Below are 14998 nucleotides of genomic sequence, written 5' to 3'. Positions count from 1 at the left end.
ATTATCCTCAGCCCACAAACGTCACTGAAAGCGGTTATGCAGGGGCATGTTGTCCCGGCCGTATGTTAGTTTACGAGACCAGAGCCGCTACTTCTCAGTCTAGTAGCTCCTCAGTTTGCCTCACCCCGATCGCCAACAGCGCTCGGCAGACCAGATGTTCACCCACCCAAGTGCTAACCCAGCCCGCCAGCGCTTAACTTCGGTGATCTGACGGGAACCGGCAAACGTCGTCGAACCCTTTTTCTAGACTGACAAATCCTATGCCTATATCCCGATTTTCCGTAAGTCTTGCTTGCATCATCAACCGTAACGTCTGTGATGCCTCTGTGGTGTTCTTCTTTTCTGACAGCCCAACTGATTGTCATGTAACAGATTCTGTACTTTCTTTCTCATCCTTTTGTATATTATTCTTCTCAGCATCTTCGATGTAAAACTGTTAAGCTGATTGTACGATAGTTCTCGCCGTTATCTGCCGTTGCTATCGTGGGAATTGTATGGATGATATTTTCGCGAAAGTTTAGTGGTTTGCCTCTAGACTCCAAGAATCTACACGCCATTCAAAAAAATCACTTAGTTGCTTCGTTTACCAATAATTTCAGAAATTCCGATGGATTATTAGCTATCTCTTGTGCCTTATTTGACAGCAAGTCTTGCACGGTTTATAAAACAGTGACTCTAATACTGCATTTCTTACATCTTCCATATCGACTACCATTTCTTCCTCACTCACGTGAGCGGACAAGTCTTCTCAATCATAAAGGCCGTTAATGTACTATTTCCACCTATCCATTTTCTCCTCTGCGTTTAACACTGGAATTTCCCTGGTACTCTTAATATTGATGATCTTGCTTTTAATTTTACTGAAAGTTGATTTGACTTTTCTTTACGCTGCATCTGTTGTTCCGAAGATTATTTCGCCTTGGCTTTCCTACAGTTCCTATTTATTTCATCCCTGAGTGACATATTTCTGTATGCCTCAGTTTCTCCGATACTTTTATACTTCCTTCTTTCGTCGATCAGCTGAAGTATTTCTTCTGTTGCCAGCTGTTTCTTCACAGTTACATTTCTTACGCCTATGTTTGACTGTAGAACTTCTGTGATTGCCCTTTCACAGATGTCAATTCCTCTTCAACTAAACTACCTACTGTGATATTCTCTATCGCAGCTTCTATAGCCTCAGAGAACTACAGACACATCCATCACTCCTCTGTACTTCACTATTCCTCTGCTTCGCACCTTGGTTCCTGCAGACGATTCTCTTAATCTTTACTTTACTCTTCTTCTTTACTAAATTATGATCGGAGTTCGTATGTGCTCCTGGATACGTCTTACAATCCAATACTGATTCCGAATCTCTGTCTGACCATGATGTTAGCCGGCTGGAATCTTTCCGTATGTCAAGGCCAGTTTCGAGTATAGCTCGTCCACTTCTGACTTTTTAATAATTTATTCGCTGCTACTGGGATGTATACAATATCCAGTCAGTACCTTTCGTATTTGATTCCTACAAATAAGACCATTTTATCGCGTAACGTTTTCTTCGTTCCCTTCCCTTAGTACTAAGTTCCATTCGCCCATGGTTTTTAGATCATTTACTATTACATATTGAATTTTCTTCGTCCCTTCATCTTCTCCTTGTGATGTCTGCACCTATCGTTGAACTATTGTTGTTGGTGTCGGTTTTCTGTCGACTCTGATGAGTACAAATCTGTCACTGAGCTCTCCGAATTAACTTACTTTCAGTTCTATTTCCTATTGGTGACGAATCCTACTCAGGTTATACCATTTTCTGCTGCCGTTGGTATTACCCTGACCAGCAATTACTAACTGAATTTTAAAGCAGAACTCAATTCTTCTATCCCCTCTCTGTTTTCTAATGCGGAATCCACATCATCGCTTCATACCGTCTTCCATTCCCTTCTCAAATATAGCTTCCATTCTCCCATGGAATCAGATTTTGATCTCTGCTTACATATTTTATTACATTTTCAAAGTCCTTATATACTTTTTCTTTCTCTTCATCTTCTGCTTGCGATATTGGTATGCATGCCTCAACTATTGTTGTAGTCACCTGTTTGATGAGAATAAACCTATCGCTGAGCACAGTAGCTCTGTTCTGCCTCCTTATTCACGACAAATCATATTTCCGTTATACCACGTTCTGCTGCTGTTCATATTACCCCTATACTTTTCTGACCAGACATTCTTGGCATGTTTCTATTTCACGTCTTCCATCCACATTATATCGAGACATACCCTTCGCATTTTTTCAGATTTTCTGGCTTCCCTACCGTATTCAGGCGACCAACGTTTTAAGATCTGACTCTTAGAATATTATACTTTCGTATGTTATTCATTCTTTCTCTCGTGGCCGCCTTCACTAAGGCAGACCCTCACAGGAGATGCGAAGGGAGGATTAGTAGTGAATCTTTTGCCAGTGGAGATATGATGATGATACTTTCTCAATAACATCCTCATGTCATGTGAATACACATTAGGCGTTTTGAATTCGATGCTTCTTAGTGTCTTCTTCATGCTCACACCTTCGATCGCTGCTAATTCTTCCACCTTTTAAGGGCAGTTGATCACACCAACGGCAAGAACGTTGCCACAATCTTGTCTGCTCCTTCATCGTCTTTTACAAGGCCGTTGGCAGAACAAGAGTGACTCGTTATACGAGAGGTATTCGATCGCCGTTGCTGATAATTTTTATTCGGAATTTCAACACAAACGCGGATTTATCCGGGGACCCGGTATGTTCTGATTACTAATCAAAGACGCTATTCCCTTTTCTTTCTTTCCATTTGTTTCTTCGTTGGTTTTTTATCTGCATTTCAGAGCATATGCCGCATGACATCTTTCAAAGTCCATGTATGAGAACTTCAATCAGTTTATTTACTACAGATAGCGGTCTGTGGGCTCAACGAATACGCTGCACTACCGTGTCAGCACCACTGGCCCACGGCGGCCACTCCATTGTGGCCACATTCTGAAACAATATGTGTTCATTAGTAGCGAAACGTACGTGGGTTCCAAAAGGTAGGTGAAATGAGAGACTCCTCCTCCAACAGATATGTGATACTGTGTCAATACGATGAGGTAGCTGCATGTGCCGGTGCTGCGCGATATAAAATTGTGTTTCGCACTAAGACAGCCTCGTCCGCTTCATCTGCTACTTCGTCTCCTTGAATTACGACATATCATATTACCCAGAAGAATGACACCCCCTTTCCATGCACTTGTAGATGAAACGGGTAGTCGTTGATTAATTGGGCGTGTCTTTCTTCCGATTATAAGTAAAGGACAGCTTGTAGGAACCCTAGTAAATGAGGAATTTGGTAGCGTGATTACATCTCATCACATTCAAAGCCCTTAAGGTCGGATATAAATCAGCATCGTATACTGTGAATGTATACCTTGCGATCAGAAGTGTCTGGTTAACTGGCTGAAAATGACTTACAAGTTCGTGGCGCCCTCCATCGATAATGCTGGAATTCAGTATGGTGTTGACCCACCCTTAGCCTTGATGACAGCTTGCACTCTCGCAGACATGCGTTCAGTCATGTGCAGGAAGGTTTCTTGGGGGATGGCAGCCCATTATTCACGGACTGCTGCGCTGAGGAGAGGTATCATTGTCGGTCGGTGAGGCCTGGTACGTAGTCGGCGTTCCAAAATATCCCACAGGTGTTCTATAGGACTCAGGTCAGGACTCTGTGGAGGTCAGTTCATTACAGGGATGTTATTGTGGTGTAACGACTCTGCCACAAGCCGTGCGTTATAAACAGTTGCTCGATCGTGTTGAAAGATGCACTCGCCGTTCCAGAATTGCCTTTCAACAGTCGGAAGCGAGAAGGTGCTTAAAATATCAGAGTAGGCCTGTGCTGTGATAGTGCCTCGCGGAACAACATGGGGTGTAAACCCCTTCCATGAAATACACGACCACACCATAACATCACCGCCTCCGAATTTTACTGGCACTACAAACGCTGACAGATGACGTTCACTGGGCATTCGCCATACCCACAACCTGCAATAGGATCGCGACATTGTGTACAGTAATTCATCACTCCAAACAACGTTTGTCCGTTTTTTAATTGTCCAGCGTTTACTCTTCTTGCACCAAGCGCGGCGTCGTTAGGCATTTACCGGCGTGACGTGTGGCATATGAGCAGTTGACCGACCATGAAATCCTAGTTCTCTTACCTCCCACCTAACTTTCATAGTACTCGCAATGGAACCTGATGCAGTTTGGAGTTCCTGTGTAATGGTCTAGATAGATGTCTGCCTTTTGCACATTATGACCCTCTTCAACTGTAGGCGGTCTCTGTCAGTCATCAGACGAGGTCAGCTTGTACGATTTTGTGCTGCACGTGTCCCTTCACGTTTCACTTCACTATCACATCGGAAACAGTGGACCTAGGTATGTTTAAGAGTGTGGAAATCTCGTGTACAGACGTGTGACACAAGGTACACCCAATCACTTGACCACGCTCTCAGTCCGTGAGTCTCACGGAGCACCTCATTCTGCTCTCTCACGATGTCTAATGACTACTGAGGTCACTGATATGGAGTACTTGTCATTACGTGGCAGCACAATGGACTTAATGTCCATGGGGTGTCAGGATACTTATGATCACATAGTATATAAGCTAATCGAGTCTTAAGAGCATATTCAGGAATAATCGCAGTACAGTCGATGGAATTCCACTGCGTAGAACCTGTAACAGGGGAAACACGGGTTCCTGAAGTTAAGATTTCTGGTTTTTCTACTTCTAGCTTACAACAAATAAAGAACAGTTACCATTTGTTGCAGTCCGCCCCCTCAGCTGAGTGATCAGCGCGTCTGACCGCAATACACTGGGCGTGGGTTCGAATCCCGGCCAGATCGGAGATTTCCTCCACTCTGGGACTGGGTGTTGTGCTGTTTTCATCATCATTTCATCATCACTGACACGCAGTTCGCCTAATTTGGCGTCTAATGAAAAGACTTGCAACTTGGCAGCAGAACATCACCGGCTTGAGACTTCCAGCAATCAATGCCATACGATCATTTCGTTTCACCGTTTGTTACAACAATAAGTAGAAGTAGCCTAACAAACATCTGATATTGACGAAGACTACATCCCTTGTGCCGTCACCTCCTTGAAACAAAATCAGAACTGTAGAAAGATTAACGCCTTATCTTGCCAACGTTTGGTAAATTTTAATGTACTTCCGATATTAAAACAATCTTCCTTTTGAAAGAAAATGGTCGTTAAGGAAAATTATTCAGATTTAACAAATTAAAAAAATTACGTGACCAATATAAAAGGACGAGTTCAAAGTAAGTTGTGAAAGTTAGCAACTGCTGATTTATACTGAAATAAAAAAATTACTAACCGAAATGTGCAACGAACACCGCAAGTTATAAGAAAGTTCCTTCTTTAACAAGAGTGCTTTCACCAACTCGCGTGTACACGCAACATTAATTTGTTTGGCACGTACATCATAAGACAGAGAAAAACGACGCATCACGAAGCAATTAGCCGAAAAGAACGTACATCGGTAGATGTGGTGTACAGTTTCAGAAAAAAGTTGATGACTTATTCAAGAGAAAGAGCTTTACAAATTGAGAGTGTCAGTAACATGTTGGTCCAACCTGTGACCCTTATTGAAGCAGTTATACGGCATGGCGATTATTGTTAAAGTTCTATGATATATTCCTCAGGGACATAGTGCCAAGTTCTGTCGAATTGGAGCATTAGATCGTCAAAATCCCGTGTTGGTAGGAGGGCCTTGCCCCTAACGCTCCAAACGTTCTCAGGTGGTGAGAGACGCAGCGACCTTGCAAGCACGAAGACAAGCTCTAGAAACTCTAGATGGGTGTGTCCGGACATTATCTAGCTGAAATGGAAGCCCAGGTTGGCTTACAATGAAAAGCAACAAAACGGGACGTAGAATAACGTAGAGTTATCGTTGTGCCGTAAGGATCCGAATGTCGACAACCAAAGGGTTCTCCGACAAAAAGAAATGGCAACCCCGTCCATTAAACCTGCCTGACGCGCCGTATGATGGGCGACAGTTACGCTGGTACCCCATTGATGTCTGTGGCGCCTCCAGACACGTCTTCGCTGGTCGGCGGGCTTAATTCGAAGCGGGAATCAGCATAAAGACTACTCCAGTCGATGAGATTCCAGGCCCAAGGCGGGTCTGGAGTCGTCCCGGAGAGCAGTGGGGTACCGACGTGACTATCACTCGCCATACGGCCCGACAGCCAGCTGTTATGGGTTGGTGTACCATTTCTTTTCGTAGCAGGACCGCTTTGCTTGACATTCATGATACCCTGCAGCACAAGGATACGTTGACGATAACGCCCCTTGTTGTTGCCCTTCACGGCAAATCATCCTGGGCTTACATTTCACCAAACCTAAAGCTCGCTCACATTTGGCAAGAGATTCTACTGCTTCTTCCTGCTTGCCAAACCGTGCACTGGCCAACAAGGTCACCGGACCTCTTCGTAACTGAGAACGTTTGGAGCATTATGGGCAGGGCTCTCCCACCATCTCGGGATTTTGACGATATAACTCACCAATTGGACAGAATTTGACATGACATCCCTCAGGGGGAAAGCCAACAACTCTATCAATCAATGACAATCTGAACAATGCATGAAGGCCAGAGGTGGACTATTGTGTGATTTACTTGCTAAATTTGTGAATCTCTTCCTCAAGTAAGTCATCCATCATTTCTGAAATTGTAATCATTTGTTTGCCTGCGCTTGTGCATCACATTTACCGATATCCGCACCAGTTTGATAATTCCTTCATGGTACGTCATTTTCTTTGTTTTAGTGTGTCGATAATTTGCTTATAAGACATTACATACTCCGCATATTCTGGAGAAATAACTAGAATCTAAAAACAGCTGGTGTTCCCGCATTCCTTTTGGAGGCGCAGGCACCAACAGACAACCCAGGAAACTGCTAGTGTCCAGAAATCAATGCTTCTAACGCTGCTTTGAAATAACCCTCGAATAACATCCGTTTGCAGGACGATAGCTAGATCCGAACTACGTCCTTTACAGCAGTGTTGTGGGATGTGCGATGTACTGCGGCTGTTGTGCACGTCGAATCAGCCATATATACTGAACGCCTCTCACTACTGGTCACATTGGTCACATTGGCACCCACTACGCAACTCCCGGGTCCTACAGACAAGCAAGACCGCGCGCACATGGACAGTCTTACGAAAACTGCCAGGGAATACTCGCTGACTGCCGCCCAGTATCTCGAATCACTGCCCGTAGAGGCTGTACTGGTGATGACAGATAATCAAGAGCCCCCTGCAGATCGTTATATGCAGATCTGTTGACTCGCGGAGGCTCAGATCCATCAACTAGCGGTTGATTGTAATTAGAGTGAGCTACTGACAGAGGTTCAGTACAGACTTCTCGTATGGCAACGACACTTGCCAGATACTCTAATGCGTCAATGTGGAACCTATTAACGCAAGAAAAAGAATTTGTTCCAGTTTTCGCTACCTGGCGCATATCTCCCGCTGTGAATGCAAAGAAAGACGTACAACAATGTTTCCATATGTAAAGGAGTAGCATAGGGATGCGGGCAGAAAAGGCCAAGCCAGTAAGTAAGTTCTTTTCACAGTTTATTCAGTATGAGCATCGAAGGCGTAGACGAGATGCTCTACAGCGCCAGATCTGCACCTGGTGGCCAATACTGGAACAATTTTTTTTTTTTTTTCCAGCGTAAATCGGTTCCGCATTAACAGCTTTAGCGTATCTGTTACGTTCTGCTGCCATCCGATAATTGGAGTCCACACTGGACCCCTATGAGAAACTGCACTTGAACTATAGCCAGCTGCTGTTAATTATATTTCAAATGCATTTTGAGATATTCCTATTTCTTGTACCCCGCAATACTTTTTTTGCACATATCAACGTATGCATAATGAGAAAGTGTTCTAACGAGGCACTTGCTACCATCTGTAATACTTCATGACAGACTTTCAGATATAGCCCCCTAAGTACCATTTCCATGTGAACTTAAAATACCTCTCAGTTGGTAGAGTATTTCCCACAGACGCCACAAAATACTACCCTAATAGATTTCTTTAACAGATTAACTATTATGTTTTGCGTTCAATTACAGGTTTCTCGTTTTTTAAAAACTTGCAAATTTCCCGTCTTGCTTCTCTTCTATCGCTGCTGTTTCCAGGTACAGAATACTCTTCTTCAGAATTAATATCGTTCAAGGTTGTTTTAGTCCCTCACAAAGGGCTAAAGGAATCCACATTGGAGCTTCCTGAATTCCTTCTTCTATTGAACACAAGGCTTAGTTGCTTTGTCGAGTTATGCGCGATTACTTATTATGCTAATAATTCTCTACTTCTTTTCTTTTCCTTTGTCACGTACTTACGTTAAAGTAACCTCTGGCGTGCCACAGGGGAGTGTTTTGGGACCACTGCTTTTCACAATATATATAAATGACCTAGTAGATAGCGTCGGAAGTTCCATGCGGCTTTTCGCGGATGATGCTGTAGTATACAGAGAAGTTGCAGCATTAGAAAACTTTAGCGAAATGCAGGAAGATCTGCAGCGGATAGGCACTTGGTGCAGGGAGTGGCAACTGTCCCTTAACATAGACAAATGTAATGTATTGCGAATACATAGAAAGAAGGATCTTTTATTGTATGATTATATGATAGCGGAACAAACACTGGTAGCAGTTACTTCTGTAAAATATCTAGGAGTATGCGTGCAGAACCATTTGAAGTGGAATGATCATATAAAATTAATTGTTGGTAAGGCGGGTACCAGGTTGAGATTCATTGGGAGAGTGCTTAGAAAATGTAGTCCATCAACAAAGGAGGTGGCTTACAAAACACTCGTTCGACCTATACTTGAGTATTGCTCATCAGTGTGGGATCCGTACCAGATCGGTTTGACGGAGGAGATAGAGAAGATCCAAAGAAGAGCGGCGCGTTTCGTCACAGGGTTATTTGGTAACCGTGATAGCGTTACGGAGATGTTTAATAAACTCAAGTGGCAGACTCTGCAAGAGAGGCGCTCTGCATCGCGGTGTAGCTTGCTCGCCAGGTTTCGAGAGTGTGCGTTTCTGGATGAGGTATCGAATATATTGCTTCCCCCTACTTATACCTCCCGAGGAGATCACGAATGAAAAATTAGAGAGATTAGAGCGCGCACGGAGGCTTTCAGACAGTCGTTCTTCCCGCGAACCATACGCGACTGGAACAGGAAAGGGAGGTAATGACAGTGGCACGTAGAGTGCCCTCCGCCACACACCGTTGGGTGGCTTGCGGAGTATAAATGTAGATGTAGATGTAGACGTAGATGTACCTTAGTTAATCGTTAGAAAGAGAGATGTTCATCATGTTATGCAGAAGTTATACCGTAAAAATTTATTGCATTCTGTAATTTGAGGATTATGTCTTATCAGAGTCTCGATGATCCACCAAAATATTTTTGCATCAGGTCGAGGGTATACATTACGTGTAGGAGTCAGATTACACGATTTATTTTTTACTGATTCACTTTCTTATTAACAACTGATTACCTATTACTTTCCCAGAAATAGTATCCATTGATGCGTACTTTCAGAGGGACTGTAACAAGGTGAATAAGTCACAAGGCTTCTGTTTGAGTGCAATACCTGTGACACACCTCTCAGCGCCGACACTAACTGAAATGTGTAATACGTCCTTTTGCAGGTCTGTTCTCAAGAGCTATTATTCAGAGTAGTAACTTCGTCGTCGCAAACCCGCTGTCAACAGCAAATGCCCGAACTCATTCTTTCAAACTAGGAGCCACCCTCGGCTACGAAACCGACGATTCACAACAGCTGCTCGACTTTCTGCAATCTGTGAACGTAACAGACCTTCTGGTAAACGACTCTCTTATCCAGACAGAAGTGGTACGTAAAAATACAACTTTTTCCTTCTGTGTACTGCATATGAGCGAAAGTGTGAACAAGATTTGAGCTGTGGTGGTAGGGGAAAGTGTGAGGGGGGACTTGGGGTCACTCAATGCTTGTTATATCTTCTAGGTTTCTTCAAACTGATAACTGGTTATAGACGACAAAATATTTTAAGTCCCATGTGAATCATGGACCTTACCGAGATCGGGCTGACTGCTTGCCTGAATAACGCAGATAACACGTGCAATCACAATTTAGGGGTATCTGCGGGGAGGTCTGTCTAATACGTCCTAAAGAGAAACAGCAACCTTTTCAGTAGTCTAGGAGAAACAGTCGTTAAGACTGATGGGTCCAGCTTTTTAAGTTTAGCCAACATGGTCTTACTGGTCTGGTAATGTAAGCTATTGAAAAAAGGGGACAGCTACTGTAGTACTTTCTGTGCTACGACCATGTAGTTTGTGACGATGGGATCCTCTTATGTAAAATATTCCGTTGATAAAATGGTTCCCCAATTCGATCCCTGGGTGGTGGAAGTCGTCATAAGGAATGCTAGGACTGGCAGAGGAAATTGCGTGGAGTGTTAGATCCTTTAATTTGAGCGGGGAATAAAGAACGGGATAGGTTTGGTGAGCATTGGATCATCAACACAAAACTGGAGGGGGGGTAACGCAGTATTAGCCCTAAACCTTAATTAAAAAAAGTAGGAATACAGGTACATTGCTACGAAGAGCCTTGTGAACCCGTTATTGTAGCCAAGATAAACTCATCACAGTGGTACAGGTTTGTATTCCAACTAGGTCCGCAGATGAAGAAACTAAAGGAATGCATGATAAGACAAATGATATTATTCAGATAGTTACAAGACATGAAAATTTAATTTTGGTGGACGGCTTCAATTCGGTAGTAGTAAAAGGAAGAGAAGGAAAAGGTATTCGGAGAACATGGACTGGGGAAAAAGAGTGAAAGAGGAAGCCACTTTGTAGAATTTTACACAGAGCGTACTTCAGTCATCACTAATACTTGCTTACAGATTCGTGTAGCGAGGTTATATACGTGGATGGTCTCTGCTACACTGCAAGATTTAAGATTGATGACATAATGATTACGCGAAAATCACAAAACCAGATTTGAACGTGTAAGACATTTCCAGGATGTGGACTCTGACCACAATTTATTGTTTATGACCTGCAGATTAAAACTGAAGAAATTGCAAAAAGGTGAGAAACTAAGGAGATGGATAAATTGAAGGAATGAAGGGTTCTTGTGAGTTTCAAAGGGAGCGTTTGTCCGCGTTGAACTGAAACTGTTGATAAGAGTACTACTGAATTCTAATGGGTAGCTCTGAGGAATGAAATAGGAAAGAAGCAGAGAATTGCATCGATAAAAAGACAAGTACTAATTTAATAACTTGGATAACTCAGGAGAGACTGAATGTAACCGACGAAAAGTCAAAAATTAGAGATAAAGCAAATGGAGTTGGCGAAAGGGACTACAGGTGCATAGACAGTGTTACTGGCAGACACTGCAAAATAGCCCTGTGTGGATTGGTAGACGACAAGTTGAAGTTTAATTAGGGGACGAATAGGAAAATACAAGGATCGTTATCTAATAGGGAAGCTACTGAATGAAAAACAAGTGCTCAGACGGCAAACAATTACTAAGCAAAGAAGGTAAAGTCGTTCGATGAAAGGAATACATAGAAGGTCTGTGTAAGAGAACGAGCTTGAGGACGAATTTTAAAGTACAGAAGAGGTAGCTGGAGACTTGACACATGACATTTGTCAACAACAAAATATCAGCCGAGCACTGAAGGACATAACTCTAAAAACAGTGCACCTGACGTAGACAAGGTACCCTCTGAATTACGGATCCATTGGGACAGCCAGCCACGTCGAAAAAATTCCAATTTGTGTGTAAGACATAGGGGGCAGGCGCAATACCCTCACACTTCAGAAAAAATGTAAGAATTCCAATTCCACTAAAGACAGGTGCTGACAGGTGTGAATACTACTGACAATCAGTTTAATAAGTCGTGTTTGTAAAATATTAACAGGAATAATTTACAGAAGAATGAAGAAACCAGTAGAGTCAGATCTTGGAGTAGATCAGGAAAAATGTAGAAACACCGGAGGCAGTAATCACACTACGTCTACCGGCGCTTATGTCCTCAACTGTTTTGCACGCCAAAGCAACAACAAACAAACAAATTCTACGTGTAATAAGTCGATGAAAAGCAAACCGATGTTTATAGAATTTGAAAATGTAGACAGTTTTCGACATTGTTTACCGGAGTACACTCTTTGAAGTTCTGAAGATGGCAGGGATTAAATAACTTTGCTCAAAGGGTATTTGCTACTTGTGCTATTTGCTACTTGTGCGGAAATCAGACAGTAGTTACAAGAGGGGAGTGATACAGTGTTGTAGCCAATCCGAAACGTTACTCCATCTATTCACTAAGCTAGCCGTGAAGGAAACCATGAGATATTTGGGAAGGAATTAATGTTAATTGAGAATAAATAAAAACTTAACCGTTCGCCAATTATAATGTAATTCTGTCAGCAAAGGCTAAGGCCTTAGAATGGAATGAACAATTCCTTGAAAAAATGTTATAAGATGAACATCACTAAAAATAAATCTTGCTAATGGAATGTAGTCGAAGTAGAGCTAGTAGCGTTGAGGGAATTAGTTTGGGAAATGAGACAATTAAATTAGTAGATGAGTTTTATTTTTGGGCTGCAGAAAACTAATGATTGCAAATGTACGGAAATTATAAAATGCAGACTGGAATTAACAAGAAAAAGCATCTCTGAGTGGGAGAAATTTGTTCACATCTAACACATATGAGGAAGCTAGGAAGTCTTTACTGGAGGTTTTTTCTGGAGCGAGGTCTTGTACGAATGTAAACATGAACGAAAGGTCATTCCGACAAGAAGAGAACAGAAGGTTCTGAATTACAGTGCTGTAAAAGAACGCTGCAGTTTAGATGGGTGGATCCAATAGCTAAGGAGGATATACTGAAGAGAATTTGGAAGAAAGAAGTGTAGGACATAACTCGTGTAGAAGAAGGCCACAGCTTAGGCATCAAAGAATTTTTTGTTTGGTAATGGAACGAAGCGTATGGGGTAAAACTTACAGAAGGAGACCAAGGATTGAATATTGTAAGCAGGCATGTAGACTGCGAGATGAAGAATATTGCACACAATAGACTAGCATGGAGAACAACGTCAAACCAGAACAATAGCAACATTATCATGAGAGATGCTGCAAATGTATACTTAAATACTTGTTTTTAATAGTACCAGTAGTAAATTGTCACAAATTTCAGTCATTTAATTGTAACATTAGTGGCTATAAATGGAAATAAATCATTGATATAAGTCTCTAGGTAAGTGAGTAACGCTTTTCAAAAATATAAAAAAATTAAAATTCTTAATCTTATCATTGATTAGTCATTAGTTGTCAAAAGTCAAAAATTATAGTGTAAGATCTCTTTCATCACATGTAAAATAACAGCAGCATACAACACATGTAAGAGTGGTGAGCTGCTAAGTTGGTTTTCCACCAGGTGGGGCTGAGCCTATCAATCCATGTCTTCATAATTCTTGAAATACACAGAACTCTTGAAGTCACAGTGAAGACAAATGTTACTGGAGGCCTTCTCGGCATATGGTTGGGCTATCAGCCAAATTGTGCCGTGATCATGTAGGAAGGTATCAAGCACTCTTTCACCCATCATGCACAAGTGGTCTGGGGTAACGTTTTTAATTCATAATCAATACGTCTTCGGTCCCGAGTTCGAATCCCGTCTTTTCTTAAGTTTTGATTAATAATCTGCATTGGCGGCTGAAGACTTCTGACGTAAGAAGCCATCCTCATTCTGCCAGCGGCCTTTTCAAGGAATCCGGAGGAGCGAACAGAGGTTCAGGGCGCTCTCTTGTCGTAGGGGTGGGAAACTGCCCCTAAAGGCGGAAGAATCAGCAATGATGAGCGACATGAAGATGCAGAAGGCAATGGAAACCACTTCATGAAAGACACGTAACTTGTATCCACAGGACATATAGCCTGTAATTGAAGAAGTGTCTTGACGTTCTCTCCACTGGCAACACATTCCGGAACAGTCCCCCATTTGGATCATGAGGAGGGGACTGCCTAGTGGGAGGGTACCATGAGAAAAAGATTGAATAATCAACGAAAGGATAACGTTCTACGTGTCGGGGTGTGGAATGTCAGAAGCTTGAACGTGGTTCGGAAAATAGAAAACCTGAAAAGAGAAATTCAGAGGTTCAATCTAGATATAGTAGCGGTCAATGAAGTGGAAAGAAAACAAGGCTTTAAGGTTAGATGAGTATAGGGTAATATCAACTGCAGCAGGAAATGATATAATGGGGGTAGGATTCATTATGAACAGGAAGATAGGGCAGAGAGTCTGTTACTGTGAACAGTTCAGTGGCAGGGTTGCTCTTATCAGAATCGACAGCAAACCAACTCCGACAACGATAATTCCGGTATACATGCCGACGTCGCAAGGTGAAGATAAAGAGATAGAGAAAATGTATGAGGATATTGAAAGGGTAATACAGTATGTAATACGGGATGAAAATCTAATAGTCATGGTAGACTGGAATGCATTTGTACGGGAAACAAGTGGAAGAAAAGTTTACCGGAAAATTTAGGCTTGGCACAAGACATGAGAGAGGAGAAAGACTAAGTGAGTTCTTTAACACGTTTCAGCTAGTAATAGAGAATACTCTGTTCAAGAATCACAACAGGAGGAGGTATATTTGGAAAAGGCGGGGTGATATGGGAAGATGTCAGTTAGATTATAACATGGTCAGACAGAGATTACGAAATCTGATACTGGATTGTACCCAGGAGCAAATGTAGACTCAGATCGCAATATAGTAGTGTCGAAGAGTAGGCTGAAGTTTAAGACATTATTCAGGAAGAATCAATATGCAAAGAAATGGGATACGGAAGTACTAAGGAAGGGCGACATACGATTGAAGATAGTTCAAAAATGGTTCAAATGGCTCTGAGCGCTATGAGACTTAATTTCTGAGGTCATCAGTA

General features: G+C 42.3%; 1 protein-coding gene across 1 annotated transcript in view; it reads left to right on the top strand.

The window, feature by feature from the left end:
- Window positions 1–14998, top strand: part of LOC124606230 (acetylcholinesterase-like) — a 176200-nt gene that overhangs the window by 93460 nt on the left and 67742 nt on the right. The window contains exon 5 of the mRNA XM_047138206.1: window positions 9723–9925. Coding sequence (XP_046994162.1) covers window positions 9723–9925 — 203 coding nt within the window. The remainder of the gene's footprint in view (window positions 1–9722; window positions 9926–14998) is intronic.

The sequence above is a fragment of the Schistocerca americana genome, chromosome 3, assembly GCF_021461395.2.
Source record: "Schistocerca americana isolate TAMUIC-IGC-003095 chromosome 3, iqSchAmer2.1, whole genome shotgun sequence".
NCBI classification, from domain to species: Eukaryota; Metazoa; Arthropoda; class Insecta; order Orthoptera; family Acrididae; genus Schistocerca; species Schistocerca americana.
This window is presented reverse-complemented; position numbering and strand designations above follow the sequence as displayed.